This window comes from Schistocerca piceifrons, chromosome 5 (genome assembly GCF_021461385.2).
Source record: "Schistocerca piceifrons isolate TAMUIC-IGC-003096 chromosome 5, iqSchPice1.1, whole genome shotgun sequence".
NCBI lineage: Eukaryota > Metazoa > Arthropoda > Insecta > Orthoptera > Acrididae > Schistocerca > Schistocerca piceifrons.
In genome coordinates this window covers 109,242,390-109,269,213 of record NC_060142.1, presented here as the reverse complement: position 1 = coordinate 109,269,213, position 26,824 = coordinate 109,242,390, and the positions used below count along the sequence as shown (strand labels likewise).

General features: G+C 38.9%; 1 protein-coding gene across 1 annotated transcript in view; it reads left to right on the top strand.

The window, feature by feature from the left end:
• Positions 1–25,606, top strand: part of LOC124798169 (prolactin regulatory element-binding protein) — a 136,125-nt gene extending 110,519 nt beyond the window's left edge. Inside the window, exons 6-8 of the mRNA XM_047261452.1 lie at positions 3,491–3,734; positions 9,782–9,926; positions 24,968–25,606. Of these exons, the coding sequence (XP_047117408.1) occupies positions 3,491–3,734; positions 9,782–9,926; positions 24,968–25,053 (475 nt within the window). The 3' untranslated portion in view covers positions 25,054–25,606. The remainder of the gene's footprint in view (positions 1–3,490; positions 3,735–9,781; positions 9,927–24,967) is intronic.
• The last annotated feature ends 1,218 nt before the right edge of the window (positions 25,607–26,824 follow it).

The window sequence follows — 26,824 nt, the reverse complement described above, 5'->3', positions numbered from 1 at the left end:
GACCTGGAACTCTGATTAGGTACCCAGCACCTGGACATTGTAATACAGTCCCATTTTTGTGGGCCTCCTTTGTGATGAAAAGCTGACTTTGCTGCCCCATACCCATCACCTGAAGATTATCTGCATGCCAAAACTTAATGCTCTCTGCTTCCTTGCCCACGTCTTATAGTACAAATAGTGGTACTCTTATCCATTTGTACTGGGCACTACTTTTGTTCTGACTGAAGTATGATTGTCAAATTCATGGCTCGGTGGCTTCTTCAGCATTGAACTGTTAAGCCCAGTCCACCATAGTGGCAAGCAACTGGCCACTGGTGCCTTTCAGACTAGTCCTGTAGACTGACACCTCGCTGAAGTGGGGATCTCCCCTCTACAGATGCATCGGTACCAGCTCTTGATCTTCTATACAATCGTCATTAAACACTTCCCTGACCATCCCACGTATCCCATTCTCTTTGCATACAAGAGGTGTGATCCTCCCGATACTCACCATCAAGTGGTGTTACCATTTGGAATGTGCCTCACTTCCATCTTCCAAGATCTCCATCTCCTTTCCCTAGACTGTACTTCCCACCTTTTCTAATGCATTCTCCATTGGATGGTGCATAGGCCACAAATTAGGACCAATCTCTTCTGAGGTCCTAAAGGGTTGATTGCCCCCATGACCTTACAGCATCTATTCCATCCAGTTCATCAAGATTTCCAGGGTGCTCCCATTCTTTACACAGACAGCTGTAAAATTGTATATCAGATGGGGTATGCTTTTTCATCTCCTGATAGTATGGAATGCCATTCACTTCTGGGAACTTGCAGTGATTAGTCAGAGCTGACAGCATTAGCAGAACCCTCCATTTTATTAAACAAGCCCTCTTTGACCATGTTTTAAAATGTAAGAACTTAGTGAGCTATCTCCAGGCTATTGATGGATGCTATTCTTGCCACCCTTTTTTCTCCACTGGTCATGAACACCTCAGTGACCTTGTCGTGCTGCCTGCTCAGTTGTCTTTCTGTGTGTCCCAAGTCATGTGGGTACCCCAGGAAATAAACTGGCTCATGATTTGGCTAGAGGAGCACTTACTCACTCCCCATTCACTTTGCCGATCTCAGGCATGGATTTGCGGGTACACATGAGACCTTCGCTCACTCGGAAGTGGAACGACATCTGGTGGTCTACTTCCCCATCTAATAAACTCCACACAATTGAGAAAACTATTGCAGCATGGCAGTCTCCCTTGCGCTTCTCCCAGGAGAAATCCACAATCATATGTTGTCTCCACATCAGTTATGGCAGGTTAACCCATAGTTTTATTTTGTGTAATGAGCCATTCCCACATTGTGGTCATGGACTCTTACAGGCAGTAGCTCATATTGTGGCAGAATGCCCCCTCCTTTAGACCCTCCACACTAAGTATGGAATTCAGGATACATTTCCCCTACTATTGGCATATGATTCATGGGTGGTTGACCTTGTTCTTGGGTTTCTCATTAAAGTGGTTTTTATTCTCAGTTACAGTGTTTTAATCTACCTCCAGAGCAAGTGCAGGGTGGTTGGGAATGTGGCATCTGCTGCTGTATACTAGATCTGGGGGCTACCTGACCCTACCTCCTTGACCAGGCTACTCTTTTATCCCCCTTCTACTCTGTTTTAATTGCCTTTAGATTCTCTTTGCCTCCTGTCTGCCACACCTCATTTCCTGTTCTAAGTGTTGCAGTCTGTTGAATAGTTTATGCACTTGACTGTAATGGATGAGAGGTGGGACAGCTGTGGATGGGACGTTTCCTGTTGCATGCAGAGCCCTGAAGATTCCCACCTATTGACTTCCCCTTCCATTATGTTTTTAGCTTCCTCAGTTTTACAGTTACAGATCTGCCAAATAGATCAGAAAACATTCTCGGTGGATGTTTCTACTTTGAGATGCACCATTCTTGGATCAAGGGACTGATGGCCTTGTTGTTTGGTCCCTTATCCTCCTCCTCCTCTCCCAATCAATCAACCAACCTTTTTAACCTGTTGCTGCTCCCCAATGAAGGAACTATTAGTTGCAAAAATAAGATAGTCTGTCAGATTTACTGTCGTGACTGATTTTGCCAGTATAAATAGTGTTCTTGACTCCACAAGTAAAAGATATCATTAAAACTGATTTTCAAAGCATCGTACAGTCAAAAGGATTTTTTGATATTTGCACCAACTGTAAGAAAACACACACTCGATTGTACAAATGACGATATGCCATAAGGTAAACACTTGCTCACATAATCATGTAAACATAAACAAATACACACTAGGGAAAATACACACACAATTTGACTCTGAACAGCATCAGTCAAATTGACTGTGTTCTTACAGTCCTCTGGCTTTGTATTTTGTGGCCCATTAAGTATATCTATTACTTGCACATAGCACTCATTTACAGTACTTTTTACTGGTGCTTCCAACAGTTTTCAATGTACTTTCTTCTTCCTCAGACTCGAAAATAAAATCCTTTGAGTGGGAACCAACCTTGCATATTTGTCTGCATTAAAAACAATACCCAAAATGTACCTATTAGAACTGTATGCCCAATGGTGACACCTCCAGTAATCAACCCTAATGTCATTTGAAAATTAACAACTTTATACCAGCTCCAACAGGCTCTGTTATCATAATACCCCTAACAGAAACTGGGGCCACCCCACACTTCTCACAAATCATATTGAACAAGCTTTCCATGCCCTCTGAGGAATTCTCAGTTTCTGAAAAGTCCATGCCTCGCTGCCATAAGCCAAAACTGGTGATACATACTGATTGTAAAGTTTCCTTCTTAGACACTTTGTGTAAGATTGGTGCCCTTATTTGCTTCTGCTCAAGTACTTTTTTTTCCCCAGAATACCTTAATGACAGCCAGCTAGCAAATAAGAAATTTCGTTATTATTTTTACACATTACATTAGCAATCTACAGAGACTTCCACTTCTTCTTCTTCTTTCTCTTCTTCTCTTTCACAGTTATTGGTTCCTTAACTCAGTCCATTATTTGTAATTGACTTAATCCTTCTGGAAGATATGACCTAAAATTGTGACATGCGATTTATTTCAGTGATCTCGGCTAGGGTGGTTTGTGGAGGTACAGAAAAGATGTGGAGCAGAGAGTGGAATGGGTAGCCAGGGCAGGGATGTGTGCGAGTTGTGCTTGTATAAATGTGTGGTTGTGTTTTACTGAATCTGATGGAGGACATTTTCTGATAGTGTAGTCTACTTCATATTGCTGTTATTTAATTCCTGATTTTTCCAATTTTCCATATTTTTGTGTGTGTGTGTGTGTGTGTGTGTGTGTGTGTGTGTGTGTGTGTGTGTGTGTGTTACTGTGTGCGCGCGCCTTTGCGCGTGCGCATAATTAACTAGTATTTCTGATCCTGTCTTTGAGAGAATTATATGCTGAAAACATTGCCTATACTGTCTCTGTTGAGGACATCAGATAAAACACACACAACTTGTAATGTTGTAATTTTCAGGTTTGGAACAACTGAAGGAAACTCAAAAAATAGCTGTTTGTTTACTCTAAGCAACCCTTTTGGAAAAGCTGGAAAGCTAAAGTCATATCTTCAAAAGTGGGATCCAGCAGAGGCATCACTCAAAAAGTCGTTTGAATTTGATGAAAGTCTTTCTGCACTTAGTGTGTCAGATGATGGCAAATTTGTAGCAGTTGGAACTATGTTCTCTGGTAGTGTGCACATACATATTGCATTCAGTTTGCAGGTAAGAGAAAATTATAGCATACATACCTTGCTCTCAATCTGTGTGGAAGCATGTGTTACTAACATTTTAGTCTCTTTTTTTACTTCATATGTAGTAATCAGCTTTTAATATTCTCCTTATGAATTTGGTTGGTCGCTTCCAGTTCATAAATTTTCATTTTTCTGTAGATTTTATCTGTCTCCATGTGGCATTTTGGTTGTCAGTGTTGGTGCTGCCTCCATGCACACAACCCCACCCCCTCCCCCCCTTTTCTCACATTTGCCCGTATTCCTATCCTCTTCTCTTTCTGTTTAGTCCTGTCCCTACCCCTTGCTCCTTCTACATTTAACACATTGATACAGCCATCTCTACCTGTTACATTGTCAAAATTTAGCATGGAAAGATCTTTGGAATTTATTATGCATGAACTTCGAGCCATGTGACATACATCTGAATTATGATAGTGAAAGAAATAATTTTTAAGGTATGTGATTGTGTTTTATACACCTGGAGAGTTATTGTCATAGTATTCGACACTTTATATCCAGTTTAGATTATCAACTGTCATTATTCCCCATTGATCCAAGCTTCCCTTTATTCCATTTTATTTCCGCCAGCGCGGACTCTTCGAGTATTTGATGCAATAAATAATTATTAAAAAGCATTGTTATTAAGCTGTTTTTAAATGTTTACAGTTGTTATAAATATAATATAAGTGTTGTTAAATTAGTGGAAGTGTATGGGAAGTATAAAATAACATTAAACAGGGTAAGAAGTGTATTTTTCTTCTCGCACCTGTAGCATGAATCCTAGGCCTAATTTCACGTGCGCGAATCGTAAGCAGTGAATTAAACTTATAGGTAAACGTTTCCAGTTGGTATAAATATAATATAAGTGTTGTTACATTAGTGGAAGTGTTAGAGATGTGTTAAAGAAGATTAAATGGGGTAAGAAGTTTATTTTCCTTCTCGTGCCTATAGCACGGATTTTAGGCTTAATTTCACATGTGCATATCGTAAGTAAACAGTGACTTAAACTTATATGTAATCACCAATTTTTTTATTCAGTACTCAGTCAATTTATTTATACCTGCCTGAATAGTTTCTAGGGTCCTTTGTTTACGTTTTAGTCAGTACTTAAATCAGTTTATACGATTTCTGTTTTTACCATGAGTGAGAAGTGTTTGACATGGCATAGGATCATTAGTTTCAGGGTGTGGTGTGATGGGTGCTGTAGTTTCTTTCATTGGGGCAAATGTAGTGGCGTGGGAAATGGGAACATAAATGAGGCTCACCAGTGGTATTGTAGGATCTGGAATAGAGACAGGAAAATACTGGAACAGGAAGGGAAAATTGCAGCTCTTCGAGCTGACATAGACAAGGCAAGGGAGGATCTAGACAGGTTAAAGAGGGAGAAGGGTGAACAGAGGTGAGAAGTGGCAACAGGTAATAGGGGGAACAGGCAAAGGAGAGCATCAGACATCTTTATCATAAATCTTGAAAATAGATTTGACCTGTTGCCTCAGTCAGAATCGGATGAGCCTCATGTAGCTGAAGCTGTAGAAAGGGTACAACAAACTTTCAAGGACTTGAAAAAGGTAGGGAAGTTTGTAAAGAGAAAGAAAGTTTTGTTGTTAGGTAGCTCCCATGATAGAGGTGTTGGCCAACTACTGCAGGAAAATCTAGGTCCAGAGTACCAGGTCACAAACTTTTTCAAGCCTAGTGCAGATCTGGGTCAGGTAACAGAGGATGTAGGTTCTTTATGCAAGGATTTCACAAAGGAGAATGCCTTGGTTATAGCATTGACAGAGACTCTGAATATTCCATAGAGAGTGACCTGGTGAAGATAGCATCAGCAACGAAACATACGAGTGTGGGATTTGTGTCTGTGTTGGGACGCCATGATCGACCTCATTTGAACACTTCCGTCAGGAGGGTGAACTTGGAGTTCGAGTGGCTGCTTAGGACGGATATAGGGTCCCATATTGGTTTGATTCCTGTGGATGCTATCAATAGGTGGGACTACACTAAGCATGGCCTTCTCCTCAATAGGAAAGGGAAGGGAAAACTGTCTGGATTGACTGCAGAAAACTTAAGGGGGGACACTGTCACAAGTGGTAAAATACCAATGGTCACAGGTGTCAGAGGGATGCCTTTTATAGGATAAGGAAGGGGAAAAGAAAACGAGTTTTAAAAGAGATTGGCAGACACACTCAGTTTGAGAAAACAGATGAACAGAAAGTAATCAGAAACTGCCAGTTCACCTTCGTCAAAGCAGTTATAATCCCATTAGTATGCAGTATCAGTTTTCTTTATTACACCAGAGCATTCCAGGACTCAGAAATAAAGTTGATGAACTACTCATTTGTATTGATGAAATGAATTCATCTAACCAAATTGACATAATCTGCCTCTCTGAACATCAAGTGACCACTGGTATAGATATGTTAGACATTTCAGGATTTAAGGTAGCTTCCTACTTCTGCAGAGTAGATATGGATGGAGGAGGAGTTGCCACATTTATTAAAAACAGCCATAAATTCAAGAATATTGACATTAATGAGTTCTGTTTAGAGCAGCATCTAGAAGCATGTGCAACAGAGGTAGAGTTTCATAACAGGTCCTATATAATAGTAACTATTTATTGAGCACTTGCAGGAAATTATAATCTATTCATAAATCATCTAGAAGCTCTTTTGGGTTATTTAACAGGAAGAAACAAAGAAATTTTGTTTGCTGGTGACTTTAATACAGATTTTCTAATGCAATCTTCCAGTAAACATTTACTGCAATTAGTAAATCCTCAAGGACAGCCTTTGATAACATTTTTATATACAAATCAAAGGAACAAAATCATATCATAAAACCTGTAATAAATGGACTATCAGATCAGGACATGCAGCTCCTTGTTTTAGATGTAAATTCTAAGCAGATTATCAAGACTGCTAAATCTGTGTACAGGAGAGTAGTCAATCAACCAAAAATTGAGTGTTTTCTAAAACTGCTCAAAGATATGGACTGGAAAGATATTTATAGTGCTCATGACATGAATGAAAAATATAACACATTCATGAACAATGTCAATACCATGTTTGAAAATGTTTTCCTCTAAAAGTTACTCAAATCAAACACAAGTCTATAATTAAACCACGGATTAAACAAGGGATAAAGATTTCCTGTAAGACAAAAAGGAAAATGTATCTGTCGACCAAGAATAGCTCCAGTACTGATGATTTATCTAAATACAAGGAATACTGTAAAATATTTAAAAAATGCACTACGAGAAGAAGATAGCAATGTCAGGGAACAAACTAAAAACAATATGGGATATAGTGATAGGGAGACTGGTAGAACCAGAAAGGAACAGGAGCAAATAGCATTAAGGGTAGATGACACACTAGTAACCGATCGGCATTGCGTGGCAAATCTATTTAACAAACACTTTATATCCATTACTGATAGAATGGGATTGCCAGGATCAGTAAATAATGCCCTTGAATATCTGAAAGTAGCCTTTACAAATAGCTTCAGGTACATGAATTGTCACTCACTTCACCAAAAGAAATAACTTCCACAATAAAATCTTTAAAAACAAAGCATTCTAGTCATTACAATGAAATATCAGCAAAGCTAATTAAGGCATGTTCTTGTGAGTTTCGTACAATTCTAAGTTTCTTGTGTAACCAGTCAATTGTAACCGAGACATTTACTGACTGTCTAAAATATGCAGATGTTAAGCCTCTGTTCAAGAAAGGGGATAAAGAGATACCATCAAACTACAGACCGATTTCACTTTTGCCAGCATTCTCAAAAATTTTAGAAAAAGTAATGTGCAGGCAGCTTCTCAACCATCTGACCACAAATAACATATTATCAAGAACACAGTTTGGATTTCTGAAGGGTTCTGATATCAAGAAGGCTATTTACACCTACAGGGAAAATGTACGTAATTCATTAAATAACAAATTACAACTGTGATTTGTCAAATGCATTTGATTGTGTGAACCACAACATCCTTTTAAATAAATTATAATTCTATAGTGTCATAGGTAGTGCTGCAAAATGGTTGAAGTCATACCTCGCTAACAGGAAACAAAGGGTGTCAGTGCAAGGGACTAGTGAATTAAGTCATCAGTCATCATCAGAATGGGAAGAAATTACATGTGGTGTCCCACAAGGATCCATCTTAGGGCCATTGCTTTTTCTTATCTACATTAATGATCTCTCATCAGTTACACTGCCAGAAGCAGAGTTTGTTTTGTTTGCAGATGACACAAGTATTGCAATAAATAGTATGTCGAGTGTAGTTCTAGAAATATCTGCTAATTATATTTTCATGGATATTATTAAATGGTTTAAAGCCAACTCACTGACATTAAACTTCAAAAAGACTCACTATATGCAATTCAGAACCTGTAAGAGGTTTCCACCCAGCATATCCATAATGTATGAAGAAGAGCAGATAGAAGAGGTTGACAGTCTTAAATTCCTGGGATTGTTGTTGTTGTTGTTGTTGTTGTTGTTGTGGTCTTCAGTCCTGAGACTGGTTTGATGCAGCTCTCCATGGTGCTCTATCCTGTGCAAGCTTCTTCATCTCCCAGTACTTACAACTTTATAATAAATTCAGTTGGGAGGAGCACACCACAGAACTGCAGAAATGCCTTAAAAAGTCTGTATTTGCAATTCGAGTGTTAGCTGACATAGGTGACATAAAAATGAAAAACTTGCATACTTTGCCTACTTTCATTCCATAATGTCATATCGTATAATATTTTGGGGTAACCCTTCAAGTCAAACAAAAGTTTTCAGAGTCCAAAAGCATGTAATACGTATTATTTGTGGAGTAAATTCACGGATGTCCTGTAGAAATCTCTCCAAAGAACTGGGTATACTAGGCCCTAACTACTGCCTCTCAGTATATTTACTCCTTAATGAAATTTGTCCTAAATAATATATCTCTTTTTACAACAAACAGCTCAGTTCATACATACAATACCAGGAACAAAAATGATCTGCACAAGGACTTAAAAGCACTTACTTTAGTTCAAATAGGGGTCCACTACTCAGGAACACTCATCTTCAATAATTTGCCAGCAAACACAAAAAATTTAGTTACAAATAAAAATCAGTTTAAAAGGAGCCTGAAAGACTTACTAGTGGCCAACTCCTTCTATTCCATTGATGAATTTTTTAATAGAAACAAATGATGTATTGTATATATTCATACTATTAGTATTGTTATTTCAGCTATTAAAAAAAAATTATTTACATGTTCCACATCCACGAGGATCTCCTCAGCACGGATGTATGGAATGAAAAACTAATCTAATCTAATCTATCCTGCAGCTGCCCTACGGCAGCCATACCAACTGTGATAGAATGGCACATTGTTTACAATGGAATATCATAATTTGATTTGCATTTAATACTGGTTACACGTTCATTAATGGAGACTGGATAAAATATTAAAGTTCTGTTGTAAATTAAAGTTAAAACTAAATCTGATCCAAACTTAATCCAGTCCAGTGTTGCATCACCCAACACCTACCTTTCGCAAAATTGCGAAGCGGTCCTAGCATGTGTGTGCTATGTCATGGATATTACATAACCTAACAAGTTTTTAATTATTAGATGTGATTACACTAACAGTATTATGTATGTAAGTGAGATGAATTGGAGCCTATGTGATAATAACAATGTCATTCTCTTTGTCTGTGCCATTTAAAAAAAAAAAAACAAACAAACAAAAAAAAACTCTAATGTAATGTTCTCTATATGGAACACTGTGTATTGTAACCAGTGTATTTACATATGCTATTTTTATCTCATGTTTGATACATTGCCCGAGAGGTTACTGCTTAAACGACTCTAGAGAAAACAAGAGGCAGTAAATGAAAATTGGTGAAGATGATGTGAAAAACATAGAGAGAGAGGCCTTCATCTTTTATTTTTGAAAGCTTTACATTTACAGTTCTTAGTGTTATATGATGGAACTTTTTCTTTGTATCAGTGTTACATCAAATTTGAAGTAATCTTTCTTAATTTTTTCTGTTTTTCTTTGTTTTGCAGCAAGTGCTGAATGTGCAAGGTGTCCACAATATGTTCGTTACTGGCCTAGAATTCCTCCCAAGTGACTGCTTAGGAGGATATGAAACAGCTGTTATCAGTATTTCTGTGGATAACCGTGTCTGCATACATCATGTTCCATTTAGAAGTATGTACTGATATACTGTCTTTTTTTTCCATTCATATAAATTGCATTTCCTTTAATGATGTCTTCCTTTGTTGAAAAGGAAGTTATTTTGGAGTGTCAGAAAAGACTGAGTAAGCAAATCTGGATCTACCCCACAAGTTAAAGAGAAGGAAAGGACATAGGAGAGAGGGAACAAGAATGACGATAAAGATAATTTCATTCATTCTGTTCTGTAGATCACATAATGAGCGAGCACTGTCGGGAATGTAAAATGGGGATTACTGAAGGACACTATGTCCCAAGTGGGAGTAACTGGTTCAAAAGTTCTTGACCGACATGTTTATGTAGCAGTTGACTGCTACTGAAATTCAGTGACTCGTGCTTGTTTATACTTTAAACCCATCTCACAGCATTTCAATATACTGTGGTTGACTTCGTGCCAGTTTTGTCTCTGCACTGTTGGAGGAGTCTAATCACATTTTGTAGTTTCACATAAACTCAAAAATTATATTCCCTTCAAAGCTGTGTTGTAAAGAATTAAAAAGCATTTCTCTGCTTTGACTTGTACCACAAAACATTAACTGGCAGTAAATACTCTGGTTAAGGCTTTTATGATGAGAATGTGGAAATTTATGGCATGGTGACCAGTGCAACAATTTTGCACCTGAGGTATGGCTGTTACATCTTGCATGCCACAATCAGGAGATTAATAAACAACAGGGTGTATACGACCCGGGAGATCTGGGAAAAACCCGGGAATTTTTTCATCCTGGAGAAAACGGGGGAAAAACCTGGGAATTTTTTAGAATTCTGGGAATTTTTCGTTGTTTTTGTTTTCAGTTAAATTTTCGTAATTTTGACTGGTAAGAACCAAAACTCTAACAAAGGATATTACTGTATCCTGTCACTGCAGAATAATACTGCAGCAATAAAACATGAACGGGAGAAAAAACTAAAATAAAACTTAAACTGCATAGGAAATGTGCCATGTACAACAACAAAACACAGTGCTCATACAAGCGTCTTCCAACAGGAAAATATGTCAAAGGCTTTAGGAAGACTATGCAATGCTTCGTAACAACAAGTTGCCTCTGATGAACATGACGCCACAACTGTTTACATTAGATTCATTTTAGCAGTTACGAGCAGGATCATGCATATGCACAGTTGAGTAGTAGCTTCTCCCGCTTCTGGCTACAGAAATGTGGCTGTTGGCTGTGTAAGCAGTCGCAGCAAGCAGCTAGATGTTACCGGGAAAAATTATGGTGGAGCGCCCAAGCTGCCAGATTCATGCATGCGCAGCAGGCCTAGATCTAGGGGGAAAGGGGCGGGGGGGGGGGGGGGGGGGGGGGCAGATTCATATTCTTGAGGGAAAAGAACCTTGTTTCACAAAGTGCCTAGCATCCAGTGCACGTTAGTCTATCGATTATTCATATGGCTTTGAAACACATCCCTGTTGATTTTTGAACACATTCTAAGTTGATTTCTGAATGAATCATAAGTTGATTTGTGAATGCATGCATAGTTTTCATGATGTCTCTGTCAGAAACAAACTAACGAATAACAGGTAATGGCTCTGAGCACTATGGGACTGAACATCTGAGGTCATCAGTCCCCTAGAACTTAGAACTACTTAAACCTGGCTAACCTAAGAACATTACACACATCCATGCCCGAGGCAGGATTCAAACCTGTGACCGTAGTGGTCGCGCGGTTCCAGACTGAAGTGCCCAGAACCGCTCGGCCACTGTGGTCGGCGATTACATATTACCTTCTCGGTGTATCCAAGAAAATGAAATTTCGACAGAAAATTTTTGGCCAGATCGCTATACTAGTAAGGGCCAGTTGTGCAGTCCCCGGCTAGCAGCCGCTTTGAATTCTATTCTGGAAGTAGCACGGAAAATGCGTTGTACAAACACATGCTTAACCAGAGACTAATCATGGGATAACTAAACCGATGATTCTGGTAGAGTTAGTGAAGTTAACCAGCGAATAAGCTTTGACATTGACAGGAATAGTAACAGAATTAGTGATAACAAGACTCTTCGTTAGAACGAGGAAGGAGAAGCAACGGGGACATCACACAAATTAAGGAACAATATGATGATTCCAAGTTTCTATAAAAAATTTTGTACTACTACTTTTCGATCTCGTGCTTGAGAAACTGGAGCGTATGAATGAAGTGTGAAACTATTTCCTAAAGTAAAGCTTTTGCTTGTAGTAGGCCTAATAGGCATTTGATATTGGTACTTTGTGAATTATATTCTATTAAAAATGACCGTTTGTGCCAAAATAGTCTCGTTTATTTGGTGTGTGTTACAATTGTTGCAGTATTAGAAAGGCCTATTTTGTTTTATCTAGCAGAGAGTGACAAAATAGACGTAATCAGATCAAGAAACACACCAGTCTTGTGCCCTGTTTGTATTAACAGCTTTTTCAGTATTAGACAACGACATTTCAATTTTTAATGTAGCAAAACATTTGACGAACTTTTATGAGGTAACAGATTCTTCCACAGAAACAAAAGCATGCCATGTAAAGCTGTAGCAAGATTAGAGAGAAAAAGTTTTTGGAGCTAAGGATTGAAGAAATGTATATTGTCTTGCTTGTCTCATGTCTTTACTGGTTTTATGTATCCTGTATTTAATTTTATATCACACAAAGCAGCAAGTTGTTAGCTGATAGGCAATAAAGAGTACAGATTTTCTGAAGAGTTCTTTTTTTTTTTTATTTTTTAAATAGAGGGACAGGATGTCAAACCGGCCAACTGCAAGCATGAGAGGCACCACAGGACATTTTAATTTCCACTGTCCAGAATATGGTTTGATGGCATCCATTACAAAATATGCACGTTTCAATTCCACAGAGCGAAATACCACGACATGCAATAGGGGAATGCTGTGTGATGAGGTGTGGCACTGTGCTTTAGCACACTTACAACCAAATAAAATGTCTTACATTTCCTCGAACACATCTGTTTTATGCATTAGACTCTTCAGAAACATTTGCACTTCAAAATGAATATATTTTTGAAAATTTGATTTTTTTCTAATTGAAGTCCTGTATGAAACGTTTGAGGGAGTAGCGGGGTATTGCCCCAGTTCGGAAATATCGTAGATCCAGAGCTGATGCGCAGAGCAGTCTGAGTTATGTTGGGGAATTGGGTAGTCTCCACGTGACCCGTGTTTACATTTAGTGATTTTGCTGTCTCCTCTTCACTTACTGCTCTCATGTGAAATGAAAACAAAACAGATTTCTGTGGTTAGAGGCTATCAAGTGAATTAAAATACGTTCACATAATTACCGAAGGCTAAAATGTTTTGTTAGTTGCAGATTTTATTTTATTTCAAACTTTCTGACAGTCAAGCATTAATTGCCTTGCAGAACAATGAAGTTAATTTTGTCAGTTTGCTAAAGAAATTTTTTAATTCCACACACTGTTCGCTGCATTTCAAGTACACGTTTTCAACTTCTAGCACGTGTGACATTATACCATAATAAAAAACCAAACAGGAGATAACATAGTATGATACTCCAAGCAAATTTACATCCCGAAAACTACATTGAAAAGCTTAATATCAGGTCGTGGCCTACTTCACTCGGAATTTGGACATACGAATGTGCACTTTAAATGTGCACATTTTAGTATGGGTCACAAAATTCCGATGCTCTTGGAGTATCCTCTGATTCTTGTTTCTTTTATGACATAATGTAAGATCTTCTCATGTTTTACACACATGAACATATGGGCTCCCTATTTCTAATAGGTCAAAGGGAAATATTCTGAATGGTGGTTTGAAAAGCTTTGCTATCAAAGTAAATTTCCTTTTACGCAAGTTGAACTATATGTGCAAGAATGTACGATGAATTTCTTAAATCACAGAGCATTTGACTCTCATTTAAAAATCAACTCTTTGATGACGAGCCATTTAGATGAATTTCGAGCCCAGTAGATCAGACATTTATATCGTTATTAAAAATTTTACTGACACATTTGTGTGATATATCTTACATTGTAATACGCCTAGAAAAGACCAACTTTATATGTGAAACCTTAGCCTCTCTTGGAGAGTAGTAATCTTATAGACCAATATTACATGTGAAAGCTTTGCTTTTCGTGTAGTAACACTATGTATATTAATTTAAACCATTAGCTTTTTCTGTTGTGTGTGTTCACGCTTCTTAAAAATGATGTTGCTGTTGGCTGACTATGTCATGTGTCCACAGCTCTGAATACCCACTGTCATCGGCTGGCGAGATCGCGTGACATGAGCTATGCCTGGCTTACAAAAGATCATCGCAATCTCAATTTCAATGCTTCGGAAAGTAACATGCAGTGTTTGGTGGAATTCAAATTTATACTTTCGTAATACGAAAATATGCAGCTTACATGTTGCTGCTCATCAAAGATCTTTTCAAAACATGTTTTTTTCCCTGTGTTTCCAAAGCACCAGGAAATTCTATGCCCGTGTATAAAACCATAACCATTCAAAGGACTGATAAGTTATACAGTTCCGAGAGTTAACAGGGAAAAAGTATGTTTTCACCCAGGAGAAAGTGTATTTTTAACTGAGAAATCCGGTAATTTTTTTCCTTGTCTGCGAATACACCCTGAACAACTATCATTAAGGTTTTTGTTTTACTCAAGCTAAGTAGAAACAAGAAAATAAATTGGAAAATGAAAAGTAGTGTGTGTGCGTGTATATATATTTGAGTGGCGTATAAACAGGTTAAAAACATCGTTAGCCACTTGTGGCTGGAGCATATGCAGTGATGAGAATTCCCTTGCCCAGAATGCTGAAGTAGCCAACAGCCTTGATGCAGTGGCAACAACAGGTCTCACCAGATCATGAAGTTAAGCACTGTTGTGCTTGGCAAGCACTAGGATGGGTCACTATCCAGCTTTGCTGAGTGTTGTTGGCAAGCAGGGTACACGCAGTCCTTGTGAGACCAATTGAGGAGCTATGTGATTGAGAAGTAGTGGCTCCAGTCAAAAAAACTGACAACAGCCAGGAGAGTGGTGTGCTGACTGCATGCCCATCCATATCCACATCCAGTGACACCAATTGACTGAGGATGACATGGTTGTTGGTCAGTACCATTGGGGCTTTCGAGGCCTGTTTGGATGGAGTTTAGTTTAGCACGCTGAAGATCTCACTAAGGCCTTGACAGACAGACAGACAGTATCCTCCAAATCTAGTCCATAAACAAATTTCTCATGCCATATCCTCACAAACCAGTAATCATCCCATCAAGGCCAAGGAGCGTCTACAAAGGACACCTACCTTATCACCCAGAATCATCTTGGTTCTTTCTTTCCTTTTTTCATCACTTGCTGCTGTATTTTTATTGACCCACCACTTGATTCGTTATGGTGTGTGTTTGATGTGCCTCTTACCCACTATGACGAGTGTATGGGGTCTGAGAGGGGTGTGGTTCGGCAGCCCTCAGCTCCGACATCCGCCCATATTGCTGCACATGTCCCGCTATCTGGAGGCGGTCATCTTTTGTCATCTTTTTATTTTGTTTTTGTCTGCAGTTTGAGTAAGCAAACATAAATTTGAAATTTAAATATAAATTAATTGATTTGTTTTAAGAAGAATTAAAACAAAAGGTAGGAAAGATATTAGATAAGTTAATCTCGCCACCAATTGTTGTCAGCAATGAGTATCTCAGAATTTTGTGAGTGAGCTGCTGTCCACCAGTCACAATTCCTTTATTAGATTTGTAGTTGATATTTGATAGTATGTGTTTAATTATTTCTGTGTTGTCCTTATTTGTGTACATATTTGTAGCGTCTTATGCAATAATTGCATTTTCTCTTCCTACACTTTTTCACTGGGTCAGTAATCAATGTTACAGTTTTGCGTGCTTCTATGATTGTCTTTGTGTGATTACAGTAGTCATTCGTAGTTGAAAGTTCGAAGTTAAAGTGTAAGTTGTCATCTCCCTTTTGAACTCTGACAGCTTCTTGCATGTAGGCTGTATGTCTGTATGGGTATTCTTCGCATGTGGCTTCGGATATTTGATCTGCTTGAGAATTCTGAGTCCATTGTACTTCCATTCTGATTATCGTGTAAACGTCTGGTTCCATGTCACTGTAGTGTAAGTGTTATGTGTTTCTGTTGTTTGTGTATTGTCTGCAGAAAAGACTGCTTGTTACATGGGACCGGGAAAGACATTGCATGTGCATGTTGGTGTCTGCCTCAAACTTGTGCAGTGTAACTGTGTGGGATGATGTACGTGTCCAGTAAGGAAGTGAGGAAGTGTATCATTCTGCAGCTGGTATCGATGTGTTTCATTCTTCACTGCTCGTGTCCCATTCAACTTGTCACATACCCATTCGCCAGCTTTTCAGTGGGCATTTAGTTTGTGGTGGTAAACTAGTAACTGTATTTATCTGGTCTAGCCTCCACCCTCTCCCCCCTCCACCAGTCTTTAACCATTACATTGCAGCTCAGTATTTTATTGTGATGTCTGTCCGGTAGCTTCTTAGCACCACACACTGTGCTTCCACTGAGGTGGTGCCAAAAGCCCCCATCTGTCTGAGCAGGACACTTCTTTGCCCGTATCTGACTGATATCATGTTTGTGATTAAGATCAGTGTGTGTACATGCGCTGGCTGCAAACCATGGTACTGATTTGAAGACAGTCCAATGGTATTCACGTAATTGGTGGAGGTAGTCTGTACTGTTGAGAATTTAGCCTCACCAATTTTTGAAGTACCTTATCTTCTCTGCTTTGTCTGTTGTTAGTTTTTAGTGTTTCTGATCTATATGACTCCAAGATAGCATATAATGATTGCACATTCAATGTTTGTGTCCCCAATTTTCATCCTGGCTGGAACAGTTGAACCACATTCTTCACCATTGCTCTGACATTTATCATAGTTCCCAGAACTGAGGAAAATCCTACCCACAATCCTTCCCATCTCTCTAAAAGGGGTATTCCGCCAGTCACCCTATCTACACAATATCTGGACCATCCTTAAGCTGTACTTGCATGGGATGTTTTTCTCATCATGAATCCCATTGGACTTTGTGTCCATTGTGGTTGCTGCACGCTTTGAAATGACCTGCTACATCTCATGGAACGTGCTCTTCATTATGATTTGTAATGTCAGCACTCTCCAGCAGTAGTGCCTGGCTGCCTCCAGTATGTAAATCACAGTTTCTGTACTAAAGTGGATGCTTGTAAAATAGCTGCATTAAGTCTGTCAGAGATTGTCAAAGAAGAGAGGAGAAAATCGTGAAGAAGATTCTGGACTTGTTGATGGCTTGAACAGCAAATCACTTGTAGAGGAACACTACATAATGCTGTACAGTGATCTGAGATACATACTAATAGAAATTGTTTGTTAACTCAATTGAATCTTCATCCTGTTTTCGGTTTCAAATTGAATATAGTTAAAGTATAGTGTCTAACATCAGTTTGTGCACACACAATATCCATGTTCTCGATGTTTTATTGGCTACCCACACTCTGTAATAACGTACTTTATCACACAGATTTCAAGATAGAGATTCATTTCATTACTTCATTTGAATGGAAAAGGAGAATTTGTTTGAAGCTGCCCAACATAATCAAAAAAGATATATCCCAGCAAGGAACAAACATGAGACAATCCATAAAATGAAGAGATGGGTATAAATATTTTACACAAAGTTTCATAATCAGAAAAAATTCCAGTGTGTAACTTGGGTTTACTTTCTGAGATAGACTAGCAGTCATGTTAAGATTTGTGGGCACTAGGGAAACATTCCAGTTGTTGCCTTATGCAATAAAAATTGCGGAAAATACATTTTTTAATAAATAACATCAACTATTTCAAGTAATACTGCTAGTAAATTAATAAGAAAGGGCCAGAATCTTTCAGAAAACAAAAGATGGAAAAAATTTCCAAGGAGGTGGACGTGAACCTGCTACCGTTCTCTTTTCAGCTCACAGAGCTGTCAATATGCTAGGCTTCAAAATGGCAGCCAGGCCTCTGTATATGTCATACGCTGTCTATAAAGACTGTATATACAAATGTAGTTATTTGGTATTTAACAATGACAAATTGTACCAAAATGACATACTGCTGTATCATTGAAATGGTCTACTTTAATAGCACATAAGTTATCACACTAGAAACATCAAATATGGAAAATGTTTAACTAATGTTATGTAGTTTCCTACCATTTTATTATAACAAATCTTATCTAAAGTGACACATTTTCAAGAGGCCTTCACTGATGCTTTGAAACTGCTTATATTCATACCACATACTCAAAAAGAAAAACACAATTATGCAATTTAACATCATATTGTTCACATTCCTCTCCATGAGGCAAAAAATTTGATGTGCCAGATTCTTCACTTCACACTTCTCAGTGTAGTGGAATGAGGAACTCCACACAGTAGCGCCATCAGCTCCTCATCCAGGTGTTTTTTCGTGTCCCATGAGAGGACGGCTTTATGCTTTAACCACTCCCAAAAACTTGCCACATGGATCTTATAAGTGCGGAAGACCCAAGTGTGAAATCTGTCTGATACACAGAGCCTACGCATCTGACACCAGTTGTGTCATAGGCTTATCCTATCCCATTAGGGGCAGGGCCTCCTGTGAAAGCAGTCATTTCATATAACAGCAATGCATTTTATAAGGGCTTTGACCATTAGCTAGAAGTCCATTTTAATGTATGGTTGTTGTCAAACTGTGGCCAAGAGCATAGTTGACTATCCAGTGATGGAACACGCTGCTGAGCACAATGTGCTTTATTTCAAATGTGTGCTTCACTACCTATGCCATCTGGATCTCCTTCCACCACCGCCTTGTCTGAACTACATAGGTGGGAGTTGTTCTTCAAAACACTTTGTTCCCTTAATCCTCTTGGACTCAATCTCCACTAGCTCCCTGCCCCTCCGCACTTCCATGCTTTCCACCCTGCCCCAGGCCATTAACTTCACTTATCCTGCACCCACACGAACTTCCCCCTTAATCTCCCTTCCTCTGTTCTGTCACACTATCCCAAACCACTCCTCCATGTCACCATCATTATGTCCACAAACATGTCATGCTGGTGTCCGTGTCACATTCTTATTCTATGTACCTACTGCCTCCTTCCCAGCTGGCAGCACCAACCCTCCCTTCCGTCTCCCTGTCTCCTTTGTCCCCTCACCCACACCACCAGACACAACCTCTCACTTCAGTTAAACTGCAGTACTGCAGCCCAGCACAGTGTTTTCGGACAACATGTGTAGTCTTACTGGTGTGTTCATGTGCATGAATGTGTGTGTGTGTGTGTGTGTGTGTGTGTGTGTGTGTGTGTGTACGCGTGCATGCATACATGTACTCTAGTTTGAAACAAGGTTTCTCCAAAAGCAGCAAAGATTTTAGTCTTGCTGATGTGCCTGTCAGTGACTTAATGCATTTACTGTTTGGTGAGTCATTACATTTACTCCAAATAATTTAAATGCATTCTACCAGAGCTTTCCGTTACCACATTTACATCTGAACTTCATGTAAATGTCAGCTGCCAGTTATCATTTTTCATGTGCATGTTTGCTGCTCAGTGCCTGCTCTATTTGCAATCAGTGCTCTGTCTGTTTATGGATATTCGTATCTTACTGCATCATGTGTGTTTGAAACTTAGGCTTGGATTTCATCTCCATCAGAGTGAAGAAATGCGCTTTGTGAGTCTGTTCTTAAATTTTGCTACAACCATGATTTTCTTGTGAATTATGGAGCATGAGTCTTCCTTGTGCTTTTCATGCTTTCCATTTTGATGAGAGGTATTTCTCTGCAGCTCCAAAGTTCAGATAAGATTTGGGAATGTCCTGAAAAATTCTATAAAGAGTGTGTACATTTTGGTCACCAGTTGGGTACACTGTTTCTGATCGCTTAGAATTTCTCATAATTGGCAACAGTGTTGTCCTAAAAACTTCCGGAAATCTTTATTGTTGTTGTTGTTGTTGTTGTGGTCTTCAGTCCTGAGACTGGTTTGATGCAGCTCTCCATGCTACTCTATGCTGTGCAAGCTTCTTCATCTCCCAGTACCTACTGCAACCTACATCCTTCTGAATTTGCTTAGTGTATTCATCTCTTGGTCTCCCCCTACGATTTTTACCCTCCACGCTGCCCTCCAATACTAAATTGGTGACCCCTTGATGTCTCAGAACATGTCCTACCAACCGATCCCTTCTTCTGGTCAAGTTGTGCCACAAACTTCTCTCCTCCCCAATCCTATTCAATACTTCCTCATTAGTTACGTGATCTGCCCATCTAATCTTCAGCATTCTTCTGTAGCACCACATTTCGAAAGCTTCTGTTCTCTTCTTGTCCAAACTATTTACCGTCCATGTTTCACTTCCATACATGGCTACACTCCATACAAATACTTTCAGAAATGACTTCCTGACACTTAAATCTATACTCGATGTTAACAAATTTCTCTTCTTCAGAAACGTTTTCCTTGCCATTGCCAGTCTACATTTGATATCCTCTCTACTTCGACCATCATCAGTTATTTTGCTCCCCAAATAGCAAAACTCCTTTACTACTTTAAGTGTCTCATTTCCTAATCTAACACCCTCAACATCACCCGACTTAATTCGACTACATTCCATTATCTTCGTTTTGCTTTTGTTGATGTTCATCTTATATCCTCCCTTCAAGACACCATCCATTCCGTTCAACTGCTCTTCCAAGTCCTTTGCTGTCTCTGACAGAATTACAATGTCATCGGCGAACCTCAACATTTTTATTTCTTCTCCGTGGATTTTAATACCTACTCCGAATTTTTCTTTTGTTTCCTTTACTGCTTGCTCAATATACAGATTGAATAACATCGGGGAGAGGCTACAACCCTGTCTTACTCCCTTCCCAACCACTGCTTCCCTTTCTTGTCCCTCGACTCTTATAACTGCCATCTGGTTTCTGTACAAATTGTAAATAGCCTTTCGCTCTCTGTATTTTACCCCTGCCACCTTCAGAATTTGAAAGAGAGTATTCCAGTCAACATTGTCAAAAGCTTTCTCTAAGTCTACAAATGCTAGAAACGTAGGTTTGCCTTTCCTTAATCTTTCTTCTAAGATAAGTCGTAAGGTCAGTATTGCCTCACGTGTTCCAGTATTTCTACGGAATCCGAACTGATCTCCCCCAAGGTCGGCTTCTACTAGTTTTTCCATTCGTCTGTAAAGAATTCGAGTTAGTATTTTGCAGCTGTGACTTATTAAACTGATTGTTCGGTAATTTTCACATCTGTCAACACCTGCTTTCTTTGGGATTGGAATTATTATATTCTTCTTGAAGTCTGAAGGTATTTCGCCTGTTTCGTACATATTGCTCACCAGATGGTAGAGTTTTGTCAGGACTGGCTCTCCCAAGGCAGTCAGTAGTTCCAATGGAATGTTGTCTACTCCGGGAGCCTTGTTTCGACTCAGGTCTTTCAGTGCTCTGTCAAACTCTTCACGCAGTATCGTATCTCCCATTTCATCTACATCCTCTTCCATTTCCATAATATTGTCCTCAAGTGCATCACCCTTGTATAGACCCTCTATATACTCCCTCCACCTTTCTGCTTTGCCTTCTTTGCTTAGAACTGGGTTTCCGTCTGAGCTCTTGATGTTCATACAAGTGGTTCTCTTATCTCCAAAGGTCTCTTTAATTTTCCTGTAGGCAGTATCTATCTTACCCCTAGTGAGATAAGCCTCTACATCCTTACATTTGTCCTCTAACCATCGCTGCTTAGCCATTTTGCACTTCCTGTCGATCTCATTTTTGAGACGTTTGTACTCCTTTTTGCCTGCTTCATTTACTGCATTTTTATATTTTCTCCTTTCATCAATTAAATTCAATATTTCTTCTGTCACCCAAGGATTTCTACTAGCCCTCGTCTTTTTACCTACTTGATCCTCTGCTGCCTTCACTACTTCATCCCTCAAAGCTACCCATTCTTCTCTACTGTATTTCTTTCCCCCATTCCTGTCAATTGTTCCCTTATGCTCTCCCTGAAACTCTGTACAACCTCTGGTTCTTTCAGTTTATCCAGGTCCCATCTCCTTAAATTCCCACCTTTTTGCAGTTTCTTCAGTTTTAATCTACAGGTCATAATCAATAGATTGTGGTCAGAGTCCACATCTGCCCCTGGAAATGTCTTGCAATTTAAAACCTGGTTCCTACATCTCTGTCTTACCATTATATAATCTATCTGATACCTTTTAGTATCTCCAGGGTTTTTCCATGTATACAACCTTCTATCATGATTCTTAAACCAAGTGTTAGCTATGATTAAGTTGTGCTCTGTGCAAAATTCTACCAGGTGGTTTCTTAGCCCCAATCCATATTCACCTACTATGTTTCCTTCTCTCCCTTTTCCTACACTCGAATTCCAGTCACCCATGACTATTAAATTTTCATCTCCCTTCACTATCTGAATAATTTCTTTTATTTCATCATACATTTCTTTAATTTCTTTGTCATCTGCAGAGCTAGTTGGCATATAAACTAGTACTACTGTAGTAGGCATGGGCTTTGTGTCTATCTTGGCCACAATAATGCGTTCACTATGCTGTTTGTAGTAGCTTACCCGCATTCCTATTTTCCTATTCATTATTAAACCTACTCCTGCATTACCCCTATTTGACTTTGTGTTTATAACCCTGTAGTCACCTGACCAGAAGTCTTGTTCCTCCTGCCACCGAACTTCACTAATTCCCACTATATCTAACTTTAACCTATCCATTTCCCTTTTTAAATTTTCTAACCTACCTGCCCGATTAAGGGATCTGACATTCCACGCTCCGATCCGTAGAACGCCAGTTTTCTTTCTCCTTATAATGACATCCTCTTGAGTAGTCCCCGCCCGGAGATCCGAATGGGGGACTATTTTACCTCCGGAATATTTTACCCAAGAGGACGCCATCATCATTTAATCATACAGTAAAAGCTGCATGCCCTCGGGAAAAATTACGGCCGTAGTTTCCCTTTGCTTTCAGCCATTCGCAGTTCCAGCACAGCAAGGCCGTTTTGGTTATTGTTACAAGGCCAGATCAGTCAATCATCCAGACTGTTGCCCTTGCAACTACCGAAAAGGCTGCTGCCCCTCTTCAGGAACCACACGTTTGTCTGGCCTCTCAACAGATACCCCTCCGTTGTGGTTGTACCTACGGTACAGCTATCTGTATCGCTGAGGCACGCAAGCCTCCCCACCAACGGCAAGGTCCATGGTTCATGGTTCTTTATTATAAAGTAACAATTTTCTGTCACTTTTGCATTCACATACCTTGTAAAATGATTTACATTTACATTTATACTCCGCAAGCCACCCAACGGTGTGTGGCGGAGGGCACTTTACGTGCCACTGTCATTACCTCCCTTTCCTGTTCCAGTCGGGTATGGTTCGCGGGAAGAACGACTGTCTGAAAGCCTCCGTGCGCGCTCTAATTTCTCTAATTTTACATTCGTGATCTCCTCGGGAGGTATAAGTAGGGGGAAGCAATATATTCGATACCTCATCCAGAAACGCACCCTCTCGAAACCTGGCGAGCAATCTACACCGCGATGCAGAGCGCCTCTCTTGCAGAGTCTGCCACTTGAGTTTATTAAACATCTCCGTAACGCTATCACGTTTACCAAATAACCCTGTGACAAAACGCGCCGCTCTTCTTTGGATCTTCTCTATCTCCTCCGTCAAACCGATCTGGTACGGATCCCACACTGATGAGCAATACTCAAGTATAGGTCGAACGAGTGTTTTGTATGCCACCTCCTTTGTTGATGGACTACATTTTCTAAGCACTCTCCCAATGAATCTCAACCTGGTACCCGCTTTACCAACTATTAATTTTATATGATCATTCCACTTCAAATCGTTCCGCACGCATACTCCCAGATATTTTACAGAAGTAACTGCTACCAGTGTTTGTTCCGCTATCATATAATCATACAATAAAGGATCCTTCTTTCTATGTATTCGCAATACATTACATTCGTCTGTGTTAAGGGACAGTTGCCACTCCCTGCACCAAGTGCCTATCCGCTGCAGATCTTCCTGCATTTCGCTACAATTTTCTAATGCTGCAACTTCTCTGTATACTACAGCATCATCCGCGAAAAGCCGCATCAGTGGGAATGCCACATCTGCTGCCTCCTTGCTTATTCTAAACATGTTAATTGTCTTCCTTAAACTTGTGATACTTTTGCTTCAGTTTTCCTTTGCTCACTGCAGTATATCTGCTTGTTTTTCTTACAATTGACAGGAAAATTAAGGAACATTATTTCCCCTTGCATTTCAACATGTAATGACTGATCGCTTTTCAGAAATGACAGAATTGGGCATTACCATACTCATTTTGACTCGGTCTTACAAAGACAGACAACAGTGAACTAGCAGCAATATGGAGTGTACATTCCCAACATGACAGTGAACATTACTACACATCTGGAAACCAGTCATCATTTACAATCACTTTTTATAGGTGATCAGCACTTAATTTTGAACTATACCTCATAGGAAAATGTGTTTAAGTGGACATAGTTTCCTAACATCTGTGATAAACCTTTAAAATTTGTGACATTGCTTAACTATCTAGAAGAGATTGTAAATAATACTGAATCAAATACTGGAATGCAGTTTGGATTTAAAAACATGTGTTAGGTGATATTTGCTTTCTCTAACACATCACAACATTAATCAGAATTTCGAATAATTTATCAACTTCCGTATTTGTTTTTGCTTGTGTGTATTGGTTTTAGAAACATAGAAAGCTAAATGACATATCTTATATTGTTTACTTAGGTATTAATATTATGAAAGGAAAGTTGCTACTCACCATGTATCGGAGAAGCTGAGTCGCAGATAGGCATTTCAGTTGCCTGCAGTTGCCTTAGACTGCATCCTTTTGGGATAAAAGCTTTATTTGGAACAATCTTTCTGTTGTGCCTATCTGTGACTCAGCAACTTTCCTTTTCATAATATTGTTACATTCCATCCTGCATTTTACTTAGATATTTACTTTCATATTTTGGTTGAATTAGTTCTAAATGAATTACTGAAAGTTATGTCTGGTTTCATTTCCAGGTACAATACCGTTATGGCTGGCGGTCCTGCTCGTGGTAATAACACTTGTTCTCACATTCATGCTTTGCAGTTTTTTGGGTCTCTGATTTCAAGAAGAAATAGCCCAAAAAGTTATTTTAAAATCTGAGACAAAGTTGCAACTGCCTGTTGCTAAGTTGTTGAAATGAGTGAGAGACTACTGAACATAATTTTGTACATAAAGCCTTTTTATGGAAACTTTTTATTGTTGATGAACGCCATTCGTAGTGAAAGGCTGCAGAATTCTGTAGTTCCCTGTGGTCCAAGTACAAAAGATGCTGTGGAGGAACTGAAATATTTCATATTGTAAGAAAGATATTTTTCAAGGCAGCATTGGTGCTACATTCCTGTGCTTGCTTGGTGGGATGTACATATAGTGTGAAATCTCAGTTAATGAAGGCAAAGCTGTGAACATCACTACTGTAGTGTTATGCCAGGAATTCTTGTATCTTAACAGATGGTGCACTTAAATAATCTGCAATTTGCCTTTTATTTCTGGTGTTTTGTTTTTATTTTATGAGCAATAATGCTGTAATCACCAGTGTTAAGATATGCTGCTACAGAAACACTTTGTTAATAAACATGTAACATAGTACTGAATAATACTGGCAGGTAGGAAAGTGAACATCTTAGATGTTCACTTTCCTTTTTAATCTGTTTATAACAACTAAGGGAAAAATGTATTTTATTCATTACAACTCATTTATTTAATATAAGATACCTTCAGGTGTGTTTCTAAGGTGTTCTTTGGGTTTTAAGAAAGATATACCATGTACATTTATTTTCTTATTTATTTATGTACAAAATAGTTAATACACCCTTCTTCTCACTGAAGAGTGGAAGGGTGTTATTTGTTCCTATAAACTGTGCAAAAGTAAGATATCCGAAGGTTAATGTGTGTATCATTACATGTAATAGACAGTTTGTCTTTGTCAAGGATATCTCCTACTTCTATCCTTTCTGAAAGGATGTAGTAAACAATTCTATATCTTGATGTTTAAATACTTTTATTTATCATTGTGTTCTTGTGTTTCTTTCATCTTTCTGTTCAACTTTTAATGCTATACTAAATGTTGTTGTACCTATGTACTAAATGTTGTTGTACCTATGTACTAAATGTTGTTGTACCTATGTACTAAATGTTGTTGTAAATTCTGACGTATCCCTGTCATGCAGAAATTTTTCAATTAGAAGATTTCCAATGAAATAGTGTTTATTTGCAGGCAGGTAGTTTTGTGTCCGAATCTAAAACATCATGTAACTGGTGCCACCTTTTCATACTGTACATAGTATTATGAAATCTTTGTGCTGTTGTATGATGGCTTTAATTTGAAATTAAGTGTGACCACCTCTAACTCCATGTGAGACATACAAGTTCCAGTTGTACAGATATCAGTGATATAAGTCTGCTGGGTTTCACTGAATGTCTCTCTCTCTCTCTCTCTCTCTCTCTCTCTCTCTCTCTCTCTCTCTGCCCCCTCCCTCCCTCCCTCCCTCCCTCCCTCCCTCCCTCCCTCCCTTCCTCTGTCTTCTGTCTCCACCTCCCGACTTGGATACCTCTACCGTAGCCCCTAAAGAAATGTGAACGTATCTGTTACAGTGTCTCTTCTAGATAATTTCTTGCCAGATATTATTTTGCTGCTAGGCTCTCTTTAACATCCTGATTTTACAGGACCAAATACAGAAATGCAATAATTGTAAGAAGTACAAATGAATTCATTTAAGTAATACTGTCCACGCTTTTTATGAGAGCAGTGTGGACGTTACACATTTGTAGAAGTTTCTCAAATATTCTTGCAATATATATCACTGGTAGAAACTTTTACATAAACTGTTTTA